Source organism: Pempheris klunzingeri, chromosome 15, assembly GCF_042242105.1.
Source record: "Pempheris klunzingeri isolate RE-2024b chromosome 15, fPemKlu1.hap1, whole genome shotgun sequence".
Lineage (NCBI taxonomy): Eukaryota > Metazoa > Chordata > Actinopteri > Acropomatiformes > Pempheridae > Pempheris > Pempheris klunzingeri.
The window spans coordinates 1,712,088-1,733,759 of NC_092026.1; the positions used below are offsets into that span (position 1 = coordinate 1,712,088).

General features: G+C 43.9%; 1 protein-coding gene across 1 annotated transcript in view; it reads left to right on the plus strand.

Moving 5' to 3' along the window:
* The first annotated feature begins 286 nt into the window (after nt 1-286).
* dnaaf11 (dynein axonemal assembly factor 11) overlaps nt 287-21,672 on the plus strand; it is a 38,942-nt gene continuing 17,556 nt past the window's right edge. Inside the window, exons 1-9 of the mRNA XM_070845389.1 lie at nt 287-327; nt 1,355-1,522; nt 1,723-1,800; nt 2,177-2,349; nt 2,951-3,171; nt 3,804-3,992; nt 14,766-14,843; nt 17,148-17,213; nt 18,637-18,706. Coding sequence (XP_070701490.1) covers nt 318-327; nt 1,355-1,522; nt 1,723-1,800; nt 2,177-2,349; nt 2,951-3,171; nt 3,804-3,992; nt 14,766-14,843; nt 17,148-17,213; nt 18,637-18,706 — 1,053 coding nt within the window. The 5' untranslated portion in view covers nt 287-317. The remainder of the gene's footprint in view (nt 328-1,354; nt 1,523-1,722; nt 1,801-2,176; nt 2,350-2,950; nt 3,172-3,803; nt 3,993-14,765; nt 14,844-17,147; nt 17,214-18,636; nt 18,707-21,672) is intronic.

Genomic DNA, 21,672 nt, shown 5'->3' on the forward strand with positions numbered 1-21,672 from the left:
GTGAGCGGACGGGAACCGACGACAGACGCGGCAGAAGCGGGTTAAATGATCATGAAGGAGGCGAACACCGGGCGGTCACTGCGTCCTTTCTGGACGCCGGGAACAGTGAGCGGCCGGCGGGCGCAGGCGGAAGGATGCTGCGGTGACCGGGAACCGTCGGTGTTTGTTGATGGTCGGTTGGTCTCCTCCTCCGCGTGCCGCCGGACAACTTCCGTCACAACACTTTCAAAATAAAAGACCTTCGAGTGATCCTTGTAACCCCCCTGAACGCAGCACCGGGTCGGTTTCCACGGCAACGACTGACAACAGAGAGGAAGATGGTTTCCAGTAAGTTCACCAACACAACAACTAACCAGATAACTAAAACTACAACCATCTGTTCTTCCACAGGTGTTAGTAACCTCTGTCTCTGAAGAATTATAACTTTTAATCTATATTTATTACGGAAGCAGCGTTACGTTCCTGAACTAGTTAACTAGCTAGCTTAGCTTGAAGCTAACGCTAGCTGCTAATCATTTCGTTGTTTGCTGTTTTTAGATAACTAGTCTAACTAAGCTAACTAGTCATTAATCATACTCGTTAGTAGCATTGTCACCAGAAAGTTTCACTACCACTACTAGTTAACAGTTACTTAACCTACCCGAGCAGCTAACCCCTGCTAGCATAACACCTAGCATACTAGCATCAGTACAGTACTGTTGATAATATTATTTTCTCCTCTACTGCTAATAAACTTAGTTAAAAGTTGAGTATATTTATTATTTGTACTTTAAAGGCAAAGTCAGTTTATACACACAACAGCTGATGAATCGGACTTTAACAGATATTAAAAAATAACGAAGCACAAGGCAAGATGACTTTTATAAACAGGATTTTAGAATGAGAAAATAACAGTATAGTAAGAGTGCAATAAATAAGTAAATGATTTTGGTTGAATAAAAGACGTCAGCAAACAAAAGTGATAAACTTCAATTTATAAAAACACTTTGAGTTTTCTGGGAGGTTCTAAATATGTGGAATAATCTGAGTAAGAATCTCAATGTGGACATTAATCATGTTAGAATAATCTACATCAGTATTTCTCTAACATGAGACATTCATGGTGATCAACAGTGGTTAATACTAATTATTGTTAAGGCCGCATGACCCAACTAAACATTATGGATTTTAATGCAAAATGGTTTCAAATTGAGTTTATTCTTTGTGGCAAAGGAAGGCAGATAGTAATGATGTTTGTATCAGTGATATAATAGGAGTGAACGGAGCGGCTCCTCTGTCCCTGCTCATGTTTTTCTTGGCGTCACTGCACCTTCTCTGTGCTGTTTTTACCCCTCGGTGTGTTTCCTCCGTCCAGTCACAGAGGACCTGATCCGCCGACGGGCCGAGCACAACGAGTGTGAGATCTTCTCCCTGGAGGAAGTGTCTCTGCATCAGCAGGACATCGAGAAGATCGAACACATCGACAGGTGGTGCAGAGACCTGAAGATCCTCTACCTGCAGAACAACCTCATCCCCAGGATAGGTGAGACGCCAGCCGGCGGCTCCTCCTGGGTGTTTCTCAGGAAATATTGATGGTTTCCAGACATTCTGGTCCAAACTGTGCTAGCTGTGGTTAAAGAGTGAACGTTTCTTGATGTCTAGTTTACATATTACTGTTATTATTTCATGTCGTGAAAATATTTCTCCCACATGTTGAAACCAGATAATTTCTTTAATATCCAGAGAATCTGAGTCGCCTGAAGAAGCTGGAGTATTTGAATCTGGCCTTGAACAACATTGAAGTCATTGAAAACCTTGAAGGTCAGTATGCAGAACACACACAGCTGTGCTTTGGTGCGTTTGATGTCCTGTTTTGTTTGACCAAAAGTCTAAAGCACAAAGATATTACTGTACCATGTAGCTCAGGTGTGGCCAAAGTGAGGCTGGATTAAAACATTTTCAGGGATCATTTTCCAAACATGGGCCTCATGTGTTTAGCTTGGTTATAACTCTTTGTTCCCCAGATGTTTTAGCAGCAATCAGAGCGTCTCCCCCCGTAATACTGAGCTCTGAGGACCAAATGATACACATCCAGTTGTTCTACGTTGATGGAATGTATCATGCAGCAGCTCCTCTGTCTGACCAGTGAACACACACCAGTTTTCTTCATGTTGGTGTGTTTGCTTCCCGCCTTCAGGCTGTGAGAGCCTCCAGAAGTTGGACCTGACCGTGAACTTCGTGGGTCGTCTGAGCAGCGTCGAGTCTCTGAAACACAACATCCACCTGGCGGAGCTCTTCCTGGTGGGGAACCCCTGCGCTGAGTTTGAGGGCTACAGGCAGTATGTGGTGTCCACCCTGCCCCGGCTTAAGGTAACCCCACCTGTCTGACCCCCCCTCCCTGAAGCCCTGAGGGTGACGAGGCAAATACCTGAAGTTCAGGCCGGTAGAACTTTTCAGAAATACACGTAAAAGCCATTTCTTTGCTTTCATTTAATCCGTTTAACTTCACTGACTGTGTGTGAACCTGAGCAGCACTCTGCTTCGTGACCTTGACGAACCTTTGCTGATGTTTCACGTACAGTCTGGACAACATAACACTTAATCACAGGATGCAGTTATGTTCCTGCCTTTATCTCCAACAAGCTAAGAGACTGAAAGGGTTATTGGACATTAAACTACACACACGAGGGCCTCTTGTTTACCCAAACTGAGGAAGATGACGTGGAAGAGGAGGGAAAGATCATTTTACTGGTTTATGACAACATGGATCAGATTTGATTAATTTCAGACACCATGTTTGTCTGATAATCACACAGAAATCACAAAGTTAGTTGACAAGAAAATGAAATAACTCATCTTAGCAATCCTTTATTTATTTATTTATCCTTTAAATAACTGAGAGATAAAAGTCTGTTTTTAAAGAATAAATCAGTAACATCTCATCCACATTCAGAGTTGTCTCTGTTCTCAGTGGCTGGACGGGACGGAGATCAGCCGGTCGGAGAGGATTCGAGCCTCTCAGGGGCTGGAGGAGGTGAAGAGGCGAGTGTGGGAGCAGGAGAGGGAGTACCTGAGGAGGAGATCCAGGGAGAGAGAGGAGGCGCAGAGGAAGGCAGCAGGAGAGGAGAAAGGAGACAAGCAGAGGAGACCAGGCTTCGATGGCCGCTGGTACACGGACACCAACAACACAGCGTGAGTTCACACACGACCACCTCCTGTCAGTCAAAGCTGTAAAGACAGAAAAGAGATGGTGTTGCATTCTGGGAAATGTAGGATCCAGGTTTTTTTGGCACTGACATAAAGTATCCGGGGACATAAAGTCTGGATATCGTAATATATAACCTTTCTTTAAAAAAGAAAACTTTACAGAAGTGCTATACTGAAAAACTACAGATTATCAGCCCCACAGTGGGAAAAACATCATGTGTCTAAAACTGATGAAGTAAAGTGATAAAAAAAAAGTGTTAGAAAGAGTAGAATTGAATTTCATCTACTGACAAACACTGAGCCAGTTCGGGAGTTTAAAAAAATATACAGAAATAAGTACAAAAAGAGAAATAAATAAACTGAAAGACAAAGAAGGAAACATGAAGTCTCATACGGGTGAAGATTACTGTGTCATTAAGATGTCCAAAGTGAACATACTGCAGCAGCCATATCTAATCTCTGAAATGTGTTACTGAAGTAAAGAGAAAGAAGAGGAGGAGATAAAGTTTTCTCTCCTTTAACTGTCCTTTAACATAAAGGATCACGCTGGGTTTAATTAAACTACGCTGAGACAGATAACAGCTGAAATCTCATGATGTGTGTCTCTGTGTCTGCAGTCCAGTGTCGGAGGAGAACAAGGAGAACCAGGAGAACAAGGAGAACCAGGAGGTGGAGGAGAACATGAACCCCGGCTCGGATGAGGAGCAGCGGGAGAGGGAGTTCTGGCACACGCCATGTTCATTCACCCCCGAATCTCGTCTGGAGGCTCACCGCCACCTGGAGGAGAAGAAGAAGGCAAAGGAGAAGTAAGAGCTCTCAACTTTCACCCCTTTAAGACGAAGACTGTGTTTTGTTTTGTTTTGTCCTTTTTAAATTTTATTTGACTGATTTCATTAAAGGCTAACTTCCAAACATGGGCCTTTTGTACATATCTTGGTGTCTGAGTGACTGGTAGGTACAAAAAGTGTTGGAACTGGTCCAGTAGATCACCTCGGCCAGCAGACACCAAACAGTCTGACTGCATTATGGAAAGGATCCCTACAGAGAGAGACCTGGAAGATCCTTTTGGTTTAACCACAAACAGCACACACACCAGACTACATTCACTAAAACAGGGATTTTAGAGAACAGGACACAGGAGCAGATGGTCTACTGCTGCCTCCATCAGTCAGTGTGTTTGTGTACTTTGGTGTTGTAAAAGGTTCGCTTGGATCCAACACAATATTTGTGTAACGCAAACAAACAAACTGATAAAAGCAGCAGCAGAGCAGCAGCTCCTGTGTCCTGTTCTCTAAAACCCCTGTTTTAGTGAATGTAGTCTGGTGTGTGTGCTGTTTGTGGTTAAACCAAAAGGATCTTCCAGGTCTCTCTCTGTAGGGATCCTTTCCATGATGCTGTCACACACTTAGAATAACACTCTGAGCCTGTCAGTGGATCAAACAAGCTCTTTTAGTGGACCTACTGTGATCAGGTGCAGTTGTCCCAAAGGATCACGTTGCAGCCATTGCAGCCCGTTTGGTGGCTGCTGGCTGAGGTGATCTACTGGACCAGTTCCAACACTATTTGGATCTACTAATCATTTCAAACCCAACTGAAATAAACTTCTGCACATATTGCAAACTGCACATGAAGAGAAAAAATACAAGAATACAAGTTTCTTTTTTTTAATGTCAAAAGAAACTTAATTATACAGAAATGCCTCAAAAGTCTCAGTCTCATCTTTGCTGAGTTGGTCAGAACAGACTGTTTATAACCTAAACTCTACCTACAGAACATAAAACAATGTAAAGTTATAGAGTCACACAGTAAAGGCTTGACTCTTTGACTGCAGTTCACTGTTTTAGCCACTGGATGTCGTTATAACATCAACCATCAGCGGCTGACGCTCAGTTTGAGCCGATGGTTGTCTGTTGATCCGGTCAGACCTCCTTTATGTGACAGTTGCAGGTGGTCTGACGGTGAATCAGAGGCTCATGTGAGGCTCCCCGGGGGCCAAAACACATTAGTTTTCTCCTTAAGTATAAAACTTAAGGCTTAACTTCTCCTTAGCTGAGGGGCTTGTTGCACAGAGTCCCTTAAAAAGTTTCCTTTAGTTAAGGAAAACCATTAAGAGATTTACTGCGTTGAAAGAGATGTTAGAGCAGGAGGTTTGTGCTGTGATACCGTTTATCGCCCTAAATTCTGCCTGTAGTTAAAAAAAAAGTGGAGGAAAAGAGGAAAAGAAAACCAGTGAGAGGAGGAAAAGGTTAAGCTCAGCCTGAATCCTGATGTGTGTGTTAAAGAAGCCACATGAGGTTACATCAGCACCTCATTTCACTGCAGGAGTTAAACTATCTTTCATTACTATTGACGCTGAAATGTGCTGAGGCTTCAGGTACTTTTGGTGAGTGCAGATCAATCAATCAGTCACTTTATTGACCCCCTGAGTGAGGCTGAAGTGATTTGTCTTCAGTACAGACTTCAAGGAAACGCCGGATCAGACATCAAAAATCTGACATCTGAAGTTTCACGTTTGGACACGACAGTCGGCAGGTTTCACTCCTGGAGTCTTGTTCCAGGCTCAGCTGTCGGGCCGATGAGAAGGTCTCAGGGAGCGAACTGTCCTGTAGGAGACAGGAGCAGGTTCACAGGGTCACAGGGGGGTTAATTCTGATGTTTATACATTAGTGACTAATGAGTCTCTGGTAATCCTGAGTGATTTACCAACGGTGTGCTGGCTGGGGGGGATTTGACTTTAAATCAACCTGAAACTTGTGGATTTAAAGCCTGTGAACTCAGTTTAACTGTTTCTCTCTATAAACACGACTAAACACCTTAACAGGACACATATTGTAAAGGTTCAAACCAGGAACCATCTCGCTGTGAGGCAGAAGTGCTGACCACAGCACCACCGTGCTGCCTGCAACGACAATGCCAAAGATGTGTTTGAGATAGTGTGAGGATTCTTTATTGATTAACACCATGTCTGATCACTGTAACACAGAGAATCTCTGCAGGCTGCAGCTAAACCTTCCTTTGTTTTAAGACTTTTAGGTGAATGTTGGGCACCATTAACATCCACACTTTAGATGATGAGATCGTAGATTATAGTATAACTCTATGACCAATATTTTGATTAGTCAAGACTTTTCTTTTCTGAGCTCAGTCCCATCTCTCAGTGGGACGATCGTGTTGCTCTGACACTTGTTGCCACCATATTCGCCGTAAGAACTTCGTAGCGTGATCATTTCTAAAGGCTGAAACGACCAGAAACAGCTTAATTACAGCTTCTTCACACACTCGGTGGCTCCTGGTGGCCTCCTGAGCCGATCACATGTCAGTCGGACGTGTTTGTGCACCAATCAAACCGCAGCAGGTTTCAGACCGGTCAGTCAAGTGTTTGCTAAAGTCTAATTAATTTTCCCGCCATGCCGCTAATTAGTGCTCACCCTTAAGTTGACCCTCTTGCCGGGGTGTTAATTGGGTGTGTGTGTTGCACGTCGTCTTCTCGCTGTGCTTCCTTCCTTCCTGCCGCCGTGTCGGTTCAGTGATGTCAGTCGGCAGCTGTGAGGTTTCACTCTGTTATAATCAGCCAGCGGACACCTGCACACCAACAAACCTGTGTGATTCACCGGGAATGTGACTTTTTCCAAAACTTCTCAGCCCAGTTTTAGGTGATCACTCAGATTTATTGTTTCCAGGCATCCAGAAATGTAGTATTTGTTCTTTGTGCAATGGCTGGTTCAGACTATGTGTCTGTGTGGCATGAGCGCCTAGTTATAGTTTAAAGTGGGAGGGGGGTACGACAGGTACATCTTCATTTATTAACATTCATTCAATTAGATGACACTTCCTACAATATAGAGCGTTCAGTAATGACCAATAAAGTGTTCTGTTCTAGCTTCAGCAGTGACTAATTGAATGACGTCTCTCAGAACGGATCTAATAACAACTTAACTCGTCTGGACATATTCAGACTCCAAACCAAGCTCCTGTTGTGTTTGTGACCTGATTCAACATCCAACAGTAAACTTCCCCACATCTAACCCCTCATCCACGTGGTGTGTGTGTGTAAAAGTTAACATCGCCTCTTTATATCAACTTCAACCCACCACAACCTCACCTCATTGACTTTGTCGGACTTTAAACTACGTCGCCTGATTTCCTGAAGTCTTTTCTACCATTCAGGTAGTTAGTTATCGTATCTGACGTACCTCAGTGGTGAAGCTGTTAGTTCTGACTGGACCTGAACGCTCCGCTGTACAGCAGCACTAATATGAGAAGAGGACTTCCTGTGATTTCTCATGAAATAAAGTAATATTTTGTTTCTGGTGTGGCTACATGTTGTGGCTACATGTTTGAAAGTGTGACTCAGGATGTTCGGACCTGATTGTCTGGGAATTGAGCTTTGATAAGGACGGGAAGAGTAATTTTTAATTCACTTACTACATGTGACACGACATCTAGTTTTCTGCACTGACTGCAGTGAATCATTAACAGTGTGATTAGCGGCGATGGGCAGGTATTTATCTCTGCTCTGTTTCTGCTTTGAGGAGTCAGAACATTTTGTTTTCTCTGTGGATTTTAGTTGTTGCTTGTCTGGAGTCATTAATCTGCGTCAGGCCGACTGCAGTGTTCTTGAAGGGGATTCTTGTCTGTGACAGTTTCCTTCTTCTCTGTCTATAACTTTCTTTGTCATTTTCACTGTGCAGCATTTAAATTTGTTACTGGTGTCATTTTTGTTTTCAAAGATGTTTTTTTTTGTCCTCTGTTGGTTCATGATGTGGGAGTCGTGAAGCCGGGACTGTAACCGTGATTAAAGACCATACAAATAAACCTGACATGTAATACGTCTCTAGGATAATAAATACATGGAGCCTCCTGCGCTCATCCAGCTCCTCTGAGACTTCAGGGTCGGTCTGAGGTCCAACTTTGTCCAAGGGCACTCTGACGGACATCCAGCCGCAGTTCACAGGGGGATAAAACCCTCCCGGTGGGTCTGATACTAAACAGCTGCAGCTCAATAGTATTTTACCTACAGTTAGTTAATAGTTATTAACCCACCTGCTTTATGCGTATTTTCAATTTCTGCACAAGAAACTGCAGAAATAAAACATGGCTAGCAACTGAAAAGTAGATTCAAATTAAAGCTTCCTCTTTGTAATAATTATTGGATTAAATTATTAAATGCCTGATTGCCTACAAATGAATTACGTCACTTCAATGTTTCATGTGTTTTACGTAAAATGTCCAGATAGAAGTCAGTATGTACGTATGGCTGTAATAAGTGTGCTCTGAAAAGGTAAACATCTTATTTTGCTTGACTTGGCTGTACAATTAGTGCAATTAACTCCAAAAAGTGGGTTCAGTCGGGACGCTGGAACCTGCAGGAGTTTGTTGTGACACACGAGGCCACGGGGGCTCAAACAGAAATCGAACGGAGCATCTCAATAAGCACAGAATCAGCTCTTTCTGCCAAAAAGTCCCGATCAGACAGACTGCTGGAGTTGCAGAATTCACTTGTTTTCCTGCTCTTGTTGCAGTTTTTTTTTACACCACGTTTGTAGAGCGAGTTGTGACAGATCGGTTTTACTTGCTCATTTTTCTCTCCCGGGAAAAGTGCCTGTATTTCTATGCCCCCCCCCACACACACACACACACACACACCACAACCTCACACACACACACACACACACACACACACACACACACACACACTCCCCCTCCCTCACCCCTCTGACCCGTGTACGCAGCGCTGACTCACTGCGTTTAGTTTTCATAACACCTCGAAGCCACAGAGTCATGAAGAGCCGAGCTGCGCATGACGAATACTGTTGAAGTATCCTGCTGCGTTAATGCTCTCACTGCTGCTTCACCCCCCCCCCCCCCCCCCCCACACACACACACACACACACCCCCCACACACACACACACACACACACACACCCCCGGGGAACTCTTCACGTGAGCCTGAAGGTGTCTCAGTGTTTGTTTCCTGACTGCGCTCTGATTGTTTTTGTCAGATTAGTTTAATGTCTTCTGCTTCCTGACGTCTTCTCTCACTCTCTAAAGCAAAGTGTCATTTCTAACACTTGGTTCATCACGTGGGCCTAGAAGCAAAGACATGGGAGAGCTGCAGTGGATGTGCACTGAAAATACTTCTGATGTTCTGTTCGTGCCTGACATTACTGCAGATGAAATGGCAGAAAGGGAGCACAATAAAACCCCTTTGTATTGATAAGCAGTCGGGTTATACCCCCGGATAAGAGGGCAGCCGGTGACCGTCTACCTCTTAATGCATATCACAAAACCATCCCAGGTCTGCACGCTGGCCAAGCGTAAAATCAGGGTGATATGGTGTTGCCGTTTTTACCGTCTCCCTGCACACGGCTGTCAGAGCGCGCTGACTTGATGCACGCAGTCGTGCAGTCACTGGATTGTCAGGAAAGATGAATTTCCTGCTCCTGAGGTGGATTCTGCGATAAGGTCAGCCAGGAGACGCCTCTGTGTTTAATGGAGGGATGAGACCAGCGGATCCAGCCTGCACGACTACTGGGCCTAAAAACACAGAGAAGCTTTAAGGTCGAGGAAAGCTGACAGGCTGATAAATGGATGTAGTTAATTGATGTGCATGGATGAGGTGGGCGGGGGGGAAATCTGCATAAAGGGATCTCTACATGAGATAACATGTGGTGTGTTGTTGAATGTTTAAGGGAAGATGGTCAGGCAGAACATTTTTAAAGCGGCGCTCGTTATTAAAACACTGTGATAACACAGAATTAACGCTAATTCTAAACTCGTTCCTCAGATTTAAGATTAGATTTAAGATTCCCACTGCCCACTGATGAGCAGGCTGGCACCTTGTGTGGTGGCCCCTGCCATGTATGAATGTCTGTGAATGTAAAAACCTCCACGAGGTATAAAACAACGACAAACTGGAAAAACATTTTCCATATTTGCTGTGGAAAGTTGTCTTTCCATCCTTGGTCTTGGTGTCAAAGTGTCGGGTTAGACCGGTCTGATTAAAGCCGTCTGTTGCATGAATATTGAGATTGCCTTAATTTGAGTGCAGAGGTAGACAGACCTCCTCCCCCGGACCAGCCAGTCACCAGGCTCTGATACAAATGATGGCACCAGAGTTATTGTATGTGGTTTTTCATTAACTGACACACTGAGGTCATTAATGAAGTTGCCTGCTGGCTGGAAGGCTTTTCTCACTGAAAGCTCTGTCTCAGCTCATGGTAGAAGGATGGAGCTCCTCCTTCAGTTTATACCGTGACCCCACCTGAGAGGAAAGAGAGGGGAGGGTCTCTATTCCCCCCTTTTCCCTCTGTTTGCTACTGCTGAGTGTTTCCAGGCACTTTAATGAATACCGGTGAAGCCAGTGGGCCCAATGTGTCATTTAATTACCGTATTTTCCAGACTAGAAGCCGCTCTGAACCCTGCAGCTTATACAGCGATGTGGCTAATCTATAGATTTTTCTTCGCTAATGTTTCAGTGACAGTTTCAGAGCACAGGAGGAGGAAGAATAAAAACATTAATGACTTTTATGTTCGATCAGCCGTTTTACTGCCGTTTTACAGGCACCGTTTAGAAACAACTAATGTCTGTAAATAGACATTTACAAAATCTTTCTGTGTAAAGATCTCATTTTACAACGTATATATCTGCGGCTTATAGTCTGGTGCGGCTAATATATGTAAAAATATTTTTTTCTTTTAACATTCAGTGGGTGCGGCTTATATTCCGATGCGCTCTATAGTCCGGTAAATACGGTAAACAGCTGAGTAATGAGATGTGTTGATCTTCTGCCTCTAAATGTCGCTGTTGACACTTTCTCTCTTCATGTGTCTTATTTCACCCATAATGCATCACGTGTCAGTCTAACATTAGTCACTCATAGGAAGCAGGTAAATTTAAGAATCTGCAGCGAGCAGGGCTTAAAGTCATAGTTAACTCAAACATGGGGTTTGTGTGTTTATTTGACCACCACAGTTGTGTTTGGGCTGAAAGAGGTCGCCTGTGTTGGGGGCTGTGTCTTTTCATGCAGGGCTGCAGTCGTCGTGGACGCAGCCTGCCAGTGTGCTGTGCATCAGCAGAAATGATCCGCAGCCTGGAGGTCCTCTGCCTGCTGATTGTAGTTCTGAAGATAAATCTGGATTAAGGCTTCAGAGTTGTACAATGAAAGCTGTCTGAACAGATCGTCCTCAGCTCTGGACTCTCTGGAGCTGTCACCGCTGATCTGTCTCCATTACTCAGTTGTTTGATAGACGCCCTGTCACACCCCCTTTGGAGGGGAAAAAAAAGAAAAGTTGCCGAAGAGGATTTTATAGTTCAGAGAGCCACACGCTGACCTTGACCAGTCAGTGGTATATGGCTTAGGGTGGAGTGGAGGCAGGGGAAAAGCTGCTGTTTGAAGTGGGAGGCAGAGTGATGGAGATGCTCCTTTTGGTTTGATCTTTTGAAGTGGATACTTGCCCTCTGTGTGACCCCAACACACACACACACACACACACACACACACACACACACACACACACATACTGACAGTTCTTCACATGTATTTCACAGACCAGGAGAATGACCACAAACTATCAGCCAAATGGTTGTAATTTTACGGCAGAAATGGACTCCCAGTCGGTGACCAGTCTCCATCATTTGGAGTGCTGCTCCATTAAACTCAGTTAGCTGCTTAAATGGTGACAGACTAAACGTAAAATGTGTTGGTGAGACGTTTTTTTCACCACGAGTCTCCAGAACAACTTCGCTGCTCCTTCACATCATTTTCATTGTCATCAAACCACGTAGCAAACCTCTGAGCCGTGGATAGAAGCATTTTCCTTTAACTAGTCACTCATCTTGAGTTTTCAAACTTCCTTACACTCTTACATTTATCATGATGTGGCAGGTATAGCAGCAGTTCCCAATGTGGGAGTCGGAGATGGGAACTGAAACTCTCCTCTCCAATGGAGCTGGGTGGTGCTCGGCTTGTGGTGCCAAAAACATACATTTTATAAACTCAACAGCAAAGTTTTTCTGCAGAAATCACAACTCAATTACTCAAGATAATCCCCACGTTAATCTGAGCAGTTCCATATAGGAACTATTTTCAACCGAGTTTTTCAAATGTGGGTTTTTAGTTGTTGTTGTTTTGAGCACCACAAGCTGAGCGCTGTAGTGGACAGAAGGGAGACATCTCCAACTCAGCAACTCACACCAAAACCATGTAGAGGGATAAATAGTGCTGCAGATTAGAGGAAAAAAAAATCATTTTGGTTTTGGCGTGAGCTGTTTTACTTACTACAAATGCCAATATGTCAATAATCCTCCATTGTCAATACAACCTGCTGATCATCATGCTGTATATCCAGTGTGTTACACTTCTGCTGTGGCATGAATAGAAACCCTGAGGAGGAAGACGCTGTGTTTGTGCCTCCTCCTCCTCCTCCTCCTCCTCCTCCTCCTCCTCACTGTTTGACTGACTGCGTGACTCCACCATGGATGACCACAGCAGTAATGGAACCATTAACCCAGGAAGTGTTAGTGCCTCGTCTAACCGCTCGGCTCCACAGCACCACTTAAACTCGTTACAGGTCTCTCCAGCGGCCCAGCGCTCTGATAATAACGCAAACTTAACATCCCAGAGTTCAGCAGAGCGACTTCTCTTCTAACACACAGTCACTCTCCTCCTCCCTGTGCCCGATGTGCCGCCACAGAGCGCTAAACACTCACCAGCCTCGACCGCAGACTCGTGCATCTGCTGCTCAGTGGGCTTAATAGATGGACGGATGTGAAGTGTGTGCTCCTCTGCCGGTGCTTCTGTCACGGCCCGCCTCATGTGGCTAATGGAGGGGCTGGTTGTGCAGCAGATGGCTGTGAATGAATGAATACAGAATGGAAAAAGCTCAGCCGGGCTTCAGTGTCAGATTTATCAAAATCTGAGGGATGTAGTTCCTGTTTGAGTACGTAACATCGTGGTCCCTCTCTCATTTTGACATTTATCAGAGGTCAGTAGCTCCAGTACACATCTGAGGGTTCACCAGATGATTGAAAAGTATTTCCAGTTTGTGAAGAACTTCATGTTTTCAAATCACTCTTTGGTCGAGGCTGTTATCTGTGATTCTGAGTCATAACTGAAGGCAGCAGAAGCTTTGAGGAGACTTCTCTCCTGATTTATCAGCTCAGTGAACACTTTCTGCTCTCAGTCTCTAGTTTACAGTCTTCTTCAGCACAGCAGGACGTTCATTTAGTAAATTATGGTCCATTTAGAGGAAGATACACCAGGAAGAGGGGGGCGGGGCAACTTTATGACTCACCAATCAGAGGCAGGTTTGTGATGAATGCTGCTATGTAAAGAAAAAAAAAGCATACATGCATCACATCACTTTTGGCTCCAACAAACCAAAATGGCAACGGCCAAAATACCAAACTCAAGGCTTCAGAACTACAGTCCACAAACCGATGGGCTCACTTCTTCTATAAAGGTTATGGTGACTCATCAGGACACGCTACTGTCCTCTTCCCAGCATCGACGCCTGTCAACAGCCTCCATTTTATCTCATTTACTTCCTGAGCCTGGTGTGTGTGTGATGTTCTCCAGCTTGTGGCAGGGCTGCTGTGTGCTGCTCTGTACACTTTACTCTATTTGTAAAGGGTCATAAGCCCACAAAAGCTTCAGAGCTGCTGATTTAGGCGCCAATTATAGCTGCCAGTGTACGACTGTAGCCTGGTGCCAGACTTCTGAGTCACACCGGCATCTCTGACTTTTCAAACAGGTCTGGTGATATGGTCACTGACGGCCGTTTCTCCAGGGGGAAAACGATCGACCAATCAGAGCACAGCAGAGGAGAGTCCCCCTTCTGCCCTGGAGCCAGTAATGATTTGTAAATCTGCATATCTTTGGATTATTGGTTTTAATCAGTGTGAGAAATAATCAGTAATGAGCTGTGCGGTAATAACGCTGTCGTTGAGGCTGATTCTCCCTCAGTGCAAAGTGAAGGAGGGTTAAAGGAGGGAGGTTATTTTCAGAAAACACCACACCAGAATGAATGTTGGTTAAATGATAACAGTCTCTCCCTGCAGGGAAGACTTCCTGTGTGGTGTAACCCTTTAGAAATAAAAGGTGTAACGACACAGAGGTGACATTATTTCACATCCTTTGGAGGATTTCATCACACGGATTCATGGTCCAGATTTACTTAATTCTCCTTATTTTCTGCAAAGTTTGACCCATTTAAAATGTTTTAAACTGCTTCAGAGGCAGAGCTCACTGTGAAGTGTGAATTTCTAATGTTTCTTTGTACTTGAACCATTTTGGGCTTTAGTTTTAAGGTTAAGACTTGGTTTTAAGGTTCATGTTAGCATTAAGTTTAAAGGTGAGGGTTCATTATGTCAATGAAGTACAAGGTTCTGTGTGTGTGCTCTTGTCTTATTTACTTTCTGGGGCCTAAACAACATGGTGTCACACTAGGAGCACATTTCTCTTGGCTATGTTGTTATTGATAAAACAGGTTTGTATTTTTTTTCATTGTGTAAATGGGAAGTCCCCACTAGGACAGACACACACAGTCTGTACTCATGGTTTGCTGTTTACCTGCAGGGAGAAGCAGAAGAAGCCGAAAGCCCCGAGGACGCTGATCACGGCAGACGGACGAGTCATGAACACCAACGAGCCCAAGTAAACACATTTTCTACTGAAGCAGCGAAAGCTTTGATCATTTTTAGAGTAGTGAAAGGAAAGTTTCTGTTTTGCAGCCTGGGTCTTATGTTTGTAGACTTGGCCGTCCTTCCTGTCTCTTGTGACAACATTCAGTTCCCAGATTTGCAGATTTGAGAGCACAGCAGCAGCAGCTCACACAAACCATCAAACAACACCAAAAGTCCTCAGTCTCACCCCATTATTCAGGACTCTTACTTTGAAATGAACACAAAGGCAATCATTTCAGCCGTTACACTTTTCTGCTCAGAGTACTTTTACTTTAACACTACTTAAGTAAGGGATGTGAGTACTTCTCACCTCCTCAGTAGATGTGTTGTGTTGCAGTGGTACACTGTCTCCAGCTGTGATTGACTGTGAGGGAAATTGACCAATCCACTGAGCTGCTGCAGCGAACACAGCAGAAAACAACGTAATTGGTTCGAGTTCTTTTCAGTCGGAGCAACAACACACGTCCAATAAACTCCTTCAATTTTGTTCCTGAAAAGCTAGTAATGAAAACAGGTCTGCTCTCATACAGTTTCCCCTCGCAGTTCTTCATAACTGTAATGTTTTTGCCTTCGAGACCCTCAATTACCTCCTCAGACGGCGAGGCGGGTAAAAAGCTACCAGGTGCTGTGTGATTGCTCTATTAGCGGCCTTCGGTTGTTGGTCTCTGGTCCTGGATTGGCTCACCTGCTATCAGAGAGCTATAGTAGCATGTGCTATAGGGGCCGGCAGGTGGTGGAGGGGGGGTGACCTGATAGCTGCAGACCACCCCGGTCTCCCTCCATTAGCCCGAGGTTTATATCCAGAGCAAGGCCACGGGGGTCGAGGCCTTAAAACACGGCTGATTTCATTTGTAGTCTGAGCTGCAGACACACTCAGGTTGGGAATGCATCCTTTATATGATGTATGGCTTTCCACCAGCAGGGAGACGGGACAGCATGGCTCACTGCAGCCTGGGCGACAACAGCCACAACATCATGTCAGTAATAACAGTCTTTACCGCCCCTTCATGACGGTCACGCTTGTAAAGTCACGTCCTTGAGATTGGTGCTGCTCAAACACAATATTTAGCATGAATCAATTAACTCACCAGGACTTTGGACAACTGAAGCAGCAGCATGTCTGCATATTTAGGTTTTATTCAGCTTCTTTAATTTACTGGAGTGGTGTCGGAGCACATGGCTGTTCGGAGCAGGCCGCTTTGTTTCCCTGAAGTGCTTCTTATCTAAAATGGCAGAAAATCGATCAAGATTTGAATGGCCGTCAAGATCCTACATGTATAGATTATTCTGAGATATACAGAGCTTAACAAATGTATTAGACCTCCACCCAGTGTCAGGTGTTTGCCTCCGCTGCCCTAAATTAACAGTATTATTTTTTTAACTTCTGTGGGAGTCAAGTCTGAGGGAACAGCTGGGAACTATTTGGAGCTCAATAACAAAAGAGACGGTGGAAAAGTCCATGAAAACAATCAGGGGAGGAGGTCAAACTAAATATTAAGATTTCTGGTTAAAATATGTGAATAAGGACTATTTAGTTGTTCCAGTTTGTTATTTGCCTAATAAATAATAATACAATGTTTAATTTCTAAAATATTTGTGTTTTCTCCTTTTTATGACAGCTGGTCTGAGACATTTGTTAAGCTCTGTATATGGGTGGATTCGTCAGGACTAACTTATATGTAAACTTGCTGAAAACGCTCAGATCAGCATATTTCAAGAAGCTGCAAGTTTCTCGACTGTTTGCTGAAAAGGCTGAAAACAGTCGAAGTGTCACTTGAGTTAAAGGTGCAGCACAGTCAGTCAGTCAGTCAGTTAAAGTGTCTCTGCCAACATGAGCTCTGACGCACCAAACTGTCCTCGCTTCTGTTTGTCTCCTTGTAGTCGTTTTGTGTCTCTTTGTAGCTGTTACATGGATAGATTATATGGAGATATGTATGGTTAGATTATTCTGGATCAATTTATATGGAAACTCTCAGAAAATGCTGAGACCACCACATTCCAGGAAGTGTCTTGGATCTTTGCTGAAAAGGCTGAAAACAGTTGAAGTGAAGTTAAAGCAGTTGAAGGTGCAGTGGAGGAGATTTTAAATACAGTCAGTTGAAGTGTCGAGTAAAGTGTAGACACTGAAAGCACTTAAAGAGTAAGTGATTAAAGAGGTGGAGTTATCGGTGCTTGCACTGTAATCAGTTTTATGTTTCTTACTATTTATTTAAAAACTTAAAGAACAAGAAAAGTTTTTTATGCCTGTATTCTTCCTCCTTTTGTGCATTAACAGGCTCGACTTCTGTCTAACTGAGGATGAGGAGAACAACAGGACTGTGTTAGAGCTGGCGGTGTACAGGTACGAACAATGAGCCCAAACTCTCAACAGCTTCATTTATTAAAATCAGTTTTGGATTAAATCTAAATCTGTTCTTAAGTGATATTGAGCGACCTACATGTTGGTTGGTCACTTGATCTATTTTATACATTTTTACTCATTCTTTGTTTGAAGAACTGATTTTTTTCTTCCTAAAATTTAAACCCGCTGTGCAGATAAAACGGAGCAGCTGTCTTTATGTGACATATTCCTTCCTGCTGTACATAGTCACTCTAAATATTTGCTTTGTGTTTCTTTGTTATTTTGTTTATCTGTATCTTGATGTCAGTGTTGTAAACTTGATTGTGATGCTGAAATATAAACCTGATGTAAAGCTGCAGTCACTCCAAATCGAACTGATCTAACAGACTGTAAGAACTGTCTGGGACCTCAAACAACACTATCATGTTGGATATATAAATATTTAAAGTCCTGGTTCAGTCACGCAGCTCCTCTACATCTCAGCTTCATGGCTCAAATTGATTCAGGTGTAAAAATATGTCTGACCACCTGCCCAATGGTTACTGCTGCTACTGTCTGTCAAGCTGTCTGCACCCAGCATGTCAATATGGCGTTTTTCAACAATATCTGTGAGAGGAAACGGTAAAAAAAAAAAAATCTGGAGTACAGATGGAAGCAGTTCAGAAATACCAGAGAAGAAAACAGAGAGGACTACAGATGCATTTGAGAGCTACATTCGTATTGTGAATGAAGAGGACATTAAAATCGAGGGAAAACCACCCGACACCGTCTCGATTTACATGGAGGACAAACATATAAGCCATGTTAAAACATAAGTAACATAAGTAACTTATAATTAATAGACAACTACCTTTGTTTGCTAACGTTAGCCTGTTTAGCACACAGTTGTTAGTAATGCTACACAATTATTTGCAATGTCAGCAATTCCATCAACTGCGTGCTATGCTAGCTAACGGTAGCAAACAAAGGTGGTTGAATAGCGTTAAAAATTCTAAGTTACTAAATGTTTTTACTTTAAGTTGGGTAATTATGTACTAGCTAACATTAGATAGCATCATACTTTGGTCCTAACGAAGGTGTTTCTGTTGATTTTTGATGGATTCAGCTGTGAGTGAGGTCTTCCACAGTGTTTATCTCACATCCGACATCTTGGCTCTCGCGTTTTTGGCTTCAGAAAAGAGAAAATTACAATTGAATCTAATTTAAACGTTAAGAACATCTGCCGTCGGACTTGTAGGTTCCATGTACACACAGTTTCAGCATTTCCCTCTTGTTCTAAAAGCTTTCAGCGCTAAAACGGATTGTGGCCGCCGAGAGCTCGACCGGCCGTTCTAGGGAGTCAACCATGTAGACTACAGACACACCTGTACCTGTTTCTCTTCATATAAGCTGACCTGGACCTCCACCTTGACTCCCCTCACAGACACATGGACACCTCCCTGATAGACGTGGATGTTCAGCCGACGTACGCCAGAGTCAGCGTCAAAGGAAAGGTACGCTGTGGAGGTTTGAATAGAGAACTTGAGAACCTTTAGGATCAGGCAACACTTCATTTTAAGGCTCTGAACTTTCCAACATTAATTTAGCGTTTTTTAACATCCTAAAGGGCAGCAGCAGAGATTTTGACACGTCTTAAATTTCAAGTTAAAGTTTATTTACAATGAGTCCCTCTCTGATGTCGGCCTCCAAAAACACACCGTAGGTTCTTAAAAAACAAAGAACAAACTTTGATTAGATTTTTTCTTCATGTTATTTTCATGTATTCTGTACATACTTCTTTCTGTGTGATTGATAGTTGTCATTAGGGCCTGAGCACCAAGCGGTGCGAGGACCCTATAGAAATGCGAGTAGGAAAAACGTGCAAGGGAGGAAACGTGCCAGTACCCAAGAACCAAGAGGTGTACGGACCTCATAGGCCCCGAGCATGAAGGGGCTGAAAAAATATATGAAATGCAAGAAACCAGGGGGCCGAAAACATAGTTGAAATGCAAGGAATTCTTCTTCTTCTCCTCCTCCTTTTCCCCAATGAATTGCATTTTGGGGGCCTAAACATGCGCGAAAACTCATGAAAGTTTGCAGAAAATTCAGTCATGGTGAAAATTTCCGTTATGCCCTGATTTTTTTTTTTTTTATTGCATTGCCCTGAAAATGCAGGTTTTACTGAAAACGGTCCATGTCACAGCCATAAAGTGCAGACCAGTGGACATAAGAGAGTCTCCTGAACACGTAGATGTAATCTGAGGTCTCTATCTGGTGAAATGAGCGCTTGCTAGCAGGTAAGAGAAGTGTTTCTCTCTCCCTCCTCTGTCATTTTAACATGGCAGTCAATGAGGCGTTCGGTCAATGAGGCTCGTGGGACGCGCTGCGTGCGTTTCTGTGTGTTGTGAGTCACATGACTGCGTGTCCAAAGACTTAAGCTACATTTTGAGTGATAAACTGTGACTGTGGGTGAAACGGTTCGGCCAAACCAGCGAGTTAAAGACAAAAGTTTCATGTGATTTTTCCGCTCCTCCACACTCTAGCGATGACGTCACCCACTCTAGCACGGCCACATACACACTCATGTAAAATGAGAAAAAGTTTTTAAAAAATGTAAAAGACGACTGTGATGAAGTGGTGAATGGCACCAAGGAGGTAGAGGTATGTGCTGAAAGAGGGAGAGATGATGAACGTTTTAAAGCTTCAATGGAGTTTCTAGCTAAAAGCATGAAGGAGCTGTGAGGGCTAGAAGTCGGGTGAAGAAATGGGAATGTTGAAAATTTTTCACATTCATTTCTATGAGGAAATAAATAAATCGGACATTTTTAAAGTTTCGGATATGAAAAGTCATAGCAGAGCCACTTCCAGAGCTCTCAGCAACTCCTAAAGGACTCCTGCAACCATTGACATATACACAAGATATCTTGAGATATTTCTATGTGATGAACAATACTGGAAAAACTATTTTTCAAACAAAAACAAGTTTGTAAGTAACCAGAATGTTGGCTGAGGGTGTCACTGATGACCTCAGAGGCTTCCAGAATGTTGGCTGAGGGTGTCACTGATGACCTCAGAGGCTTCCAGAATGTTGAGACGATATAAATAGAGACGGAACCCAAACTGAGCCGAGAGAGATAGACAGAGAGAGATAGACAGAGAGAGATAGACAGAGAGAGATAGAGAGAGATAGACAGAGAGAGATAGACAGAGAGAGATACACGTTCACCACACATCTGAGACACACCACCGTTCGAAGAACACTTCAACAACCATTGAAAACCCGTTACAACTGCGATTGGTTCCATTAAGATCAATGAAAGCCAACAGCAGTCCAGTCGAGGCAATGCTGCCTGCGGGTCTCACCTGGGGAGAGATCATGGAGTTGGAGGAGGAAAATCTACCTGTTGATGGCAGCAGCGCTGTTGAAAATATGGATTGGGAGTCCAATGAGGACTCTCCTGCTCCGATGGATGCAAGAGAGCCTCATGAAAACACCCAGAGGGAGCAGCCACCTCAAAACAACGGGGTGGCGGCCGACCTCAAAACCACCGGGGTGGCCAGTCATCTCAAAACCACCGGGGTGGTAGTTTGGATCCAAATATTTCTTTGGATCCAAACTAACCATTAAAAGCATCGAAGTAACACAACGACATAAACAAACTCACTGATTGAGTCAGCTGTAGAAGAGAAGCACTGATGTTCTGTTCGGTAAAATCCCTGTTTTATCGCGTGGAAGGGTCGGAGTCCAGCAACAGGACGGAGCCGCCGCACGCCACGACGTGCGCGGAGGTGCGAGGGCCCTCCAACGCTGCTTGCAGCTTTAATATTTCACTTGTATTTCTTTTGGAAACAGTCCTGAGAGCTGCAGGCTCAGTTTCACTCCCCATACATTCATACTGGAAGGTGGCCAGTTGAACCACAGACTGCTGCTGTCAGCTGCTGAAGGTCTCTGCTCAAGGGCACGGTGACGGATATATTCAGATGAAGCGCTTGTGTTGGTTTGTGGCTCGCAGAAACAACAGGATGAACTCTGGTTTCTCACTGCGAGGTGTCGATGCAGCTGACAAGTCAAAGATCTTCTCCTCCAGCTGCAGGCGCTCAGCCAGACTCACTGCAGGCTCTCAGCCCGCTGTTAATATTACACTCTGCAAAGTCACAGCAGCTGTTTTCACCAATTACTTTTTTAGTCCTCTTTTGGGGGGAAATTAAACACTTTTTCACTCATTTCTTAAACACACAGGCCGAATCTAGGGATCCAAACATGCACACGCAGGACATATAGACATGTAAATTGTGAGCAGAGCAGTCAGGGGTTTGGTGCTCAGTCCACATACTGAAGTCTTAACGGACATGAACCAGCAACAAGGCATCGTCTTGTCACCTTTTAGAACTATTCATATACCAAAGTGACGACAGAAAAACCCCAATAGTAATAGTTGGTGAAGGTTAGAGCCTTCATGGTTACAGGAAACCAGCACTG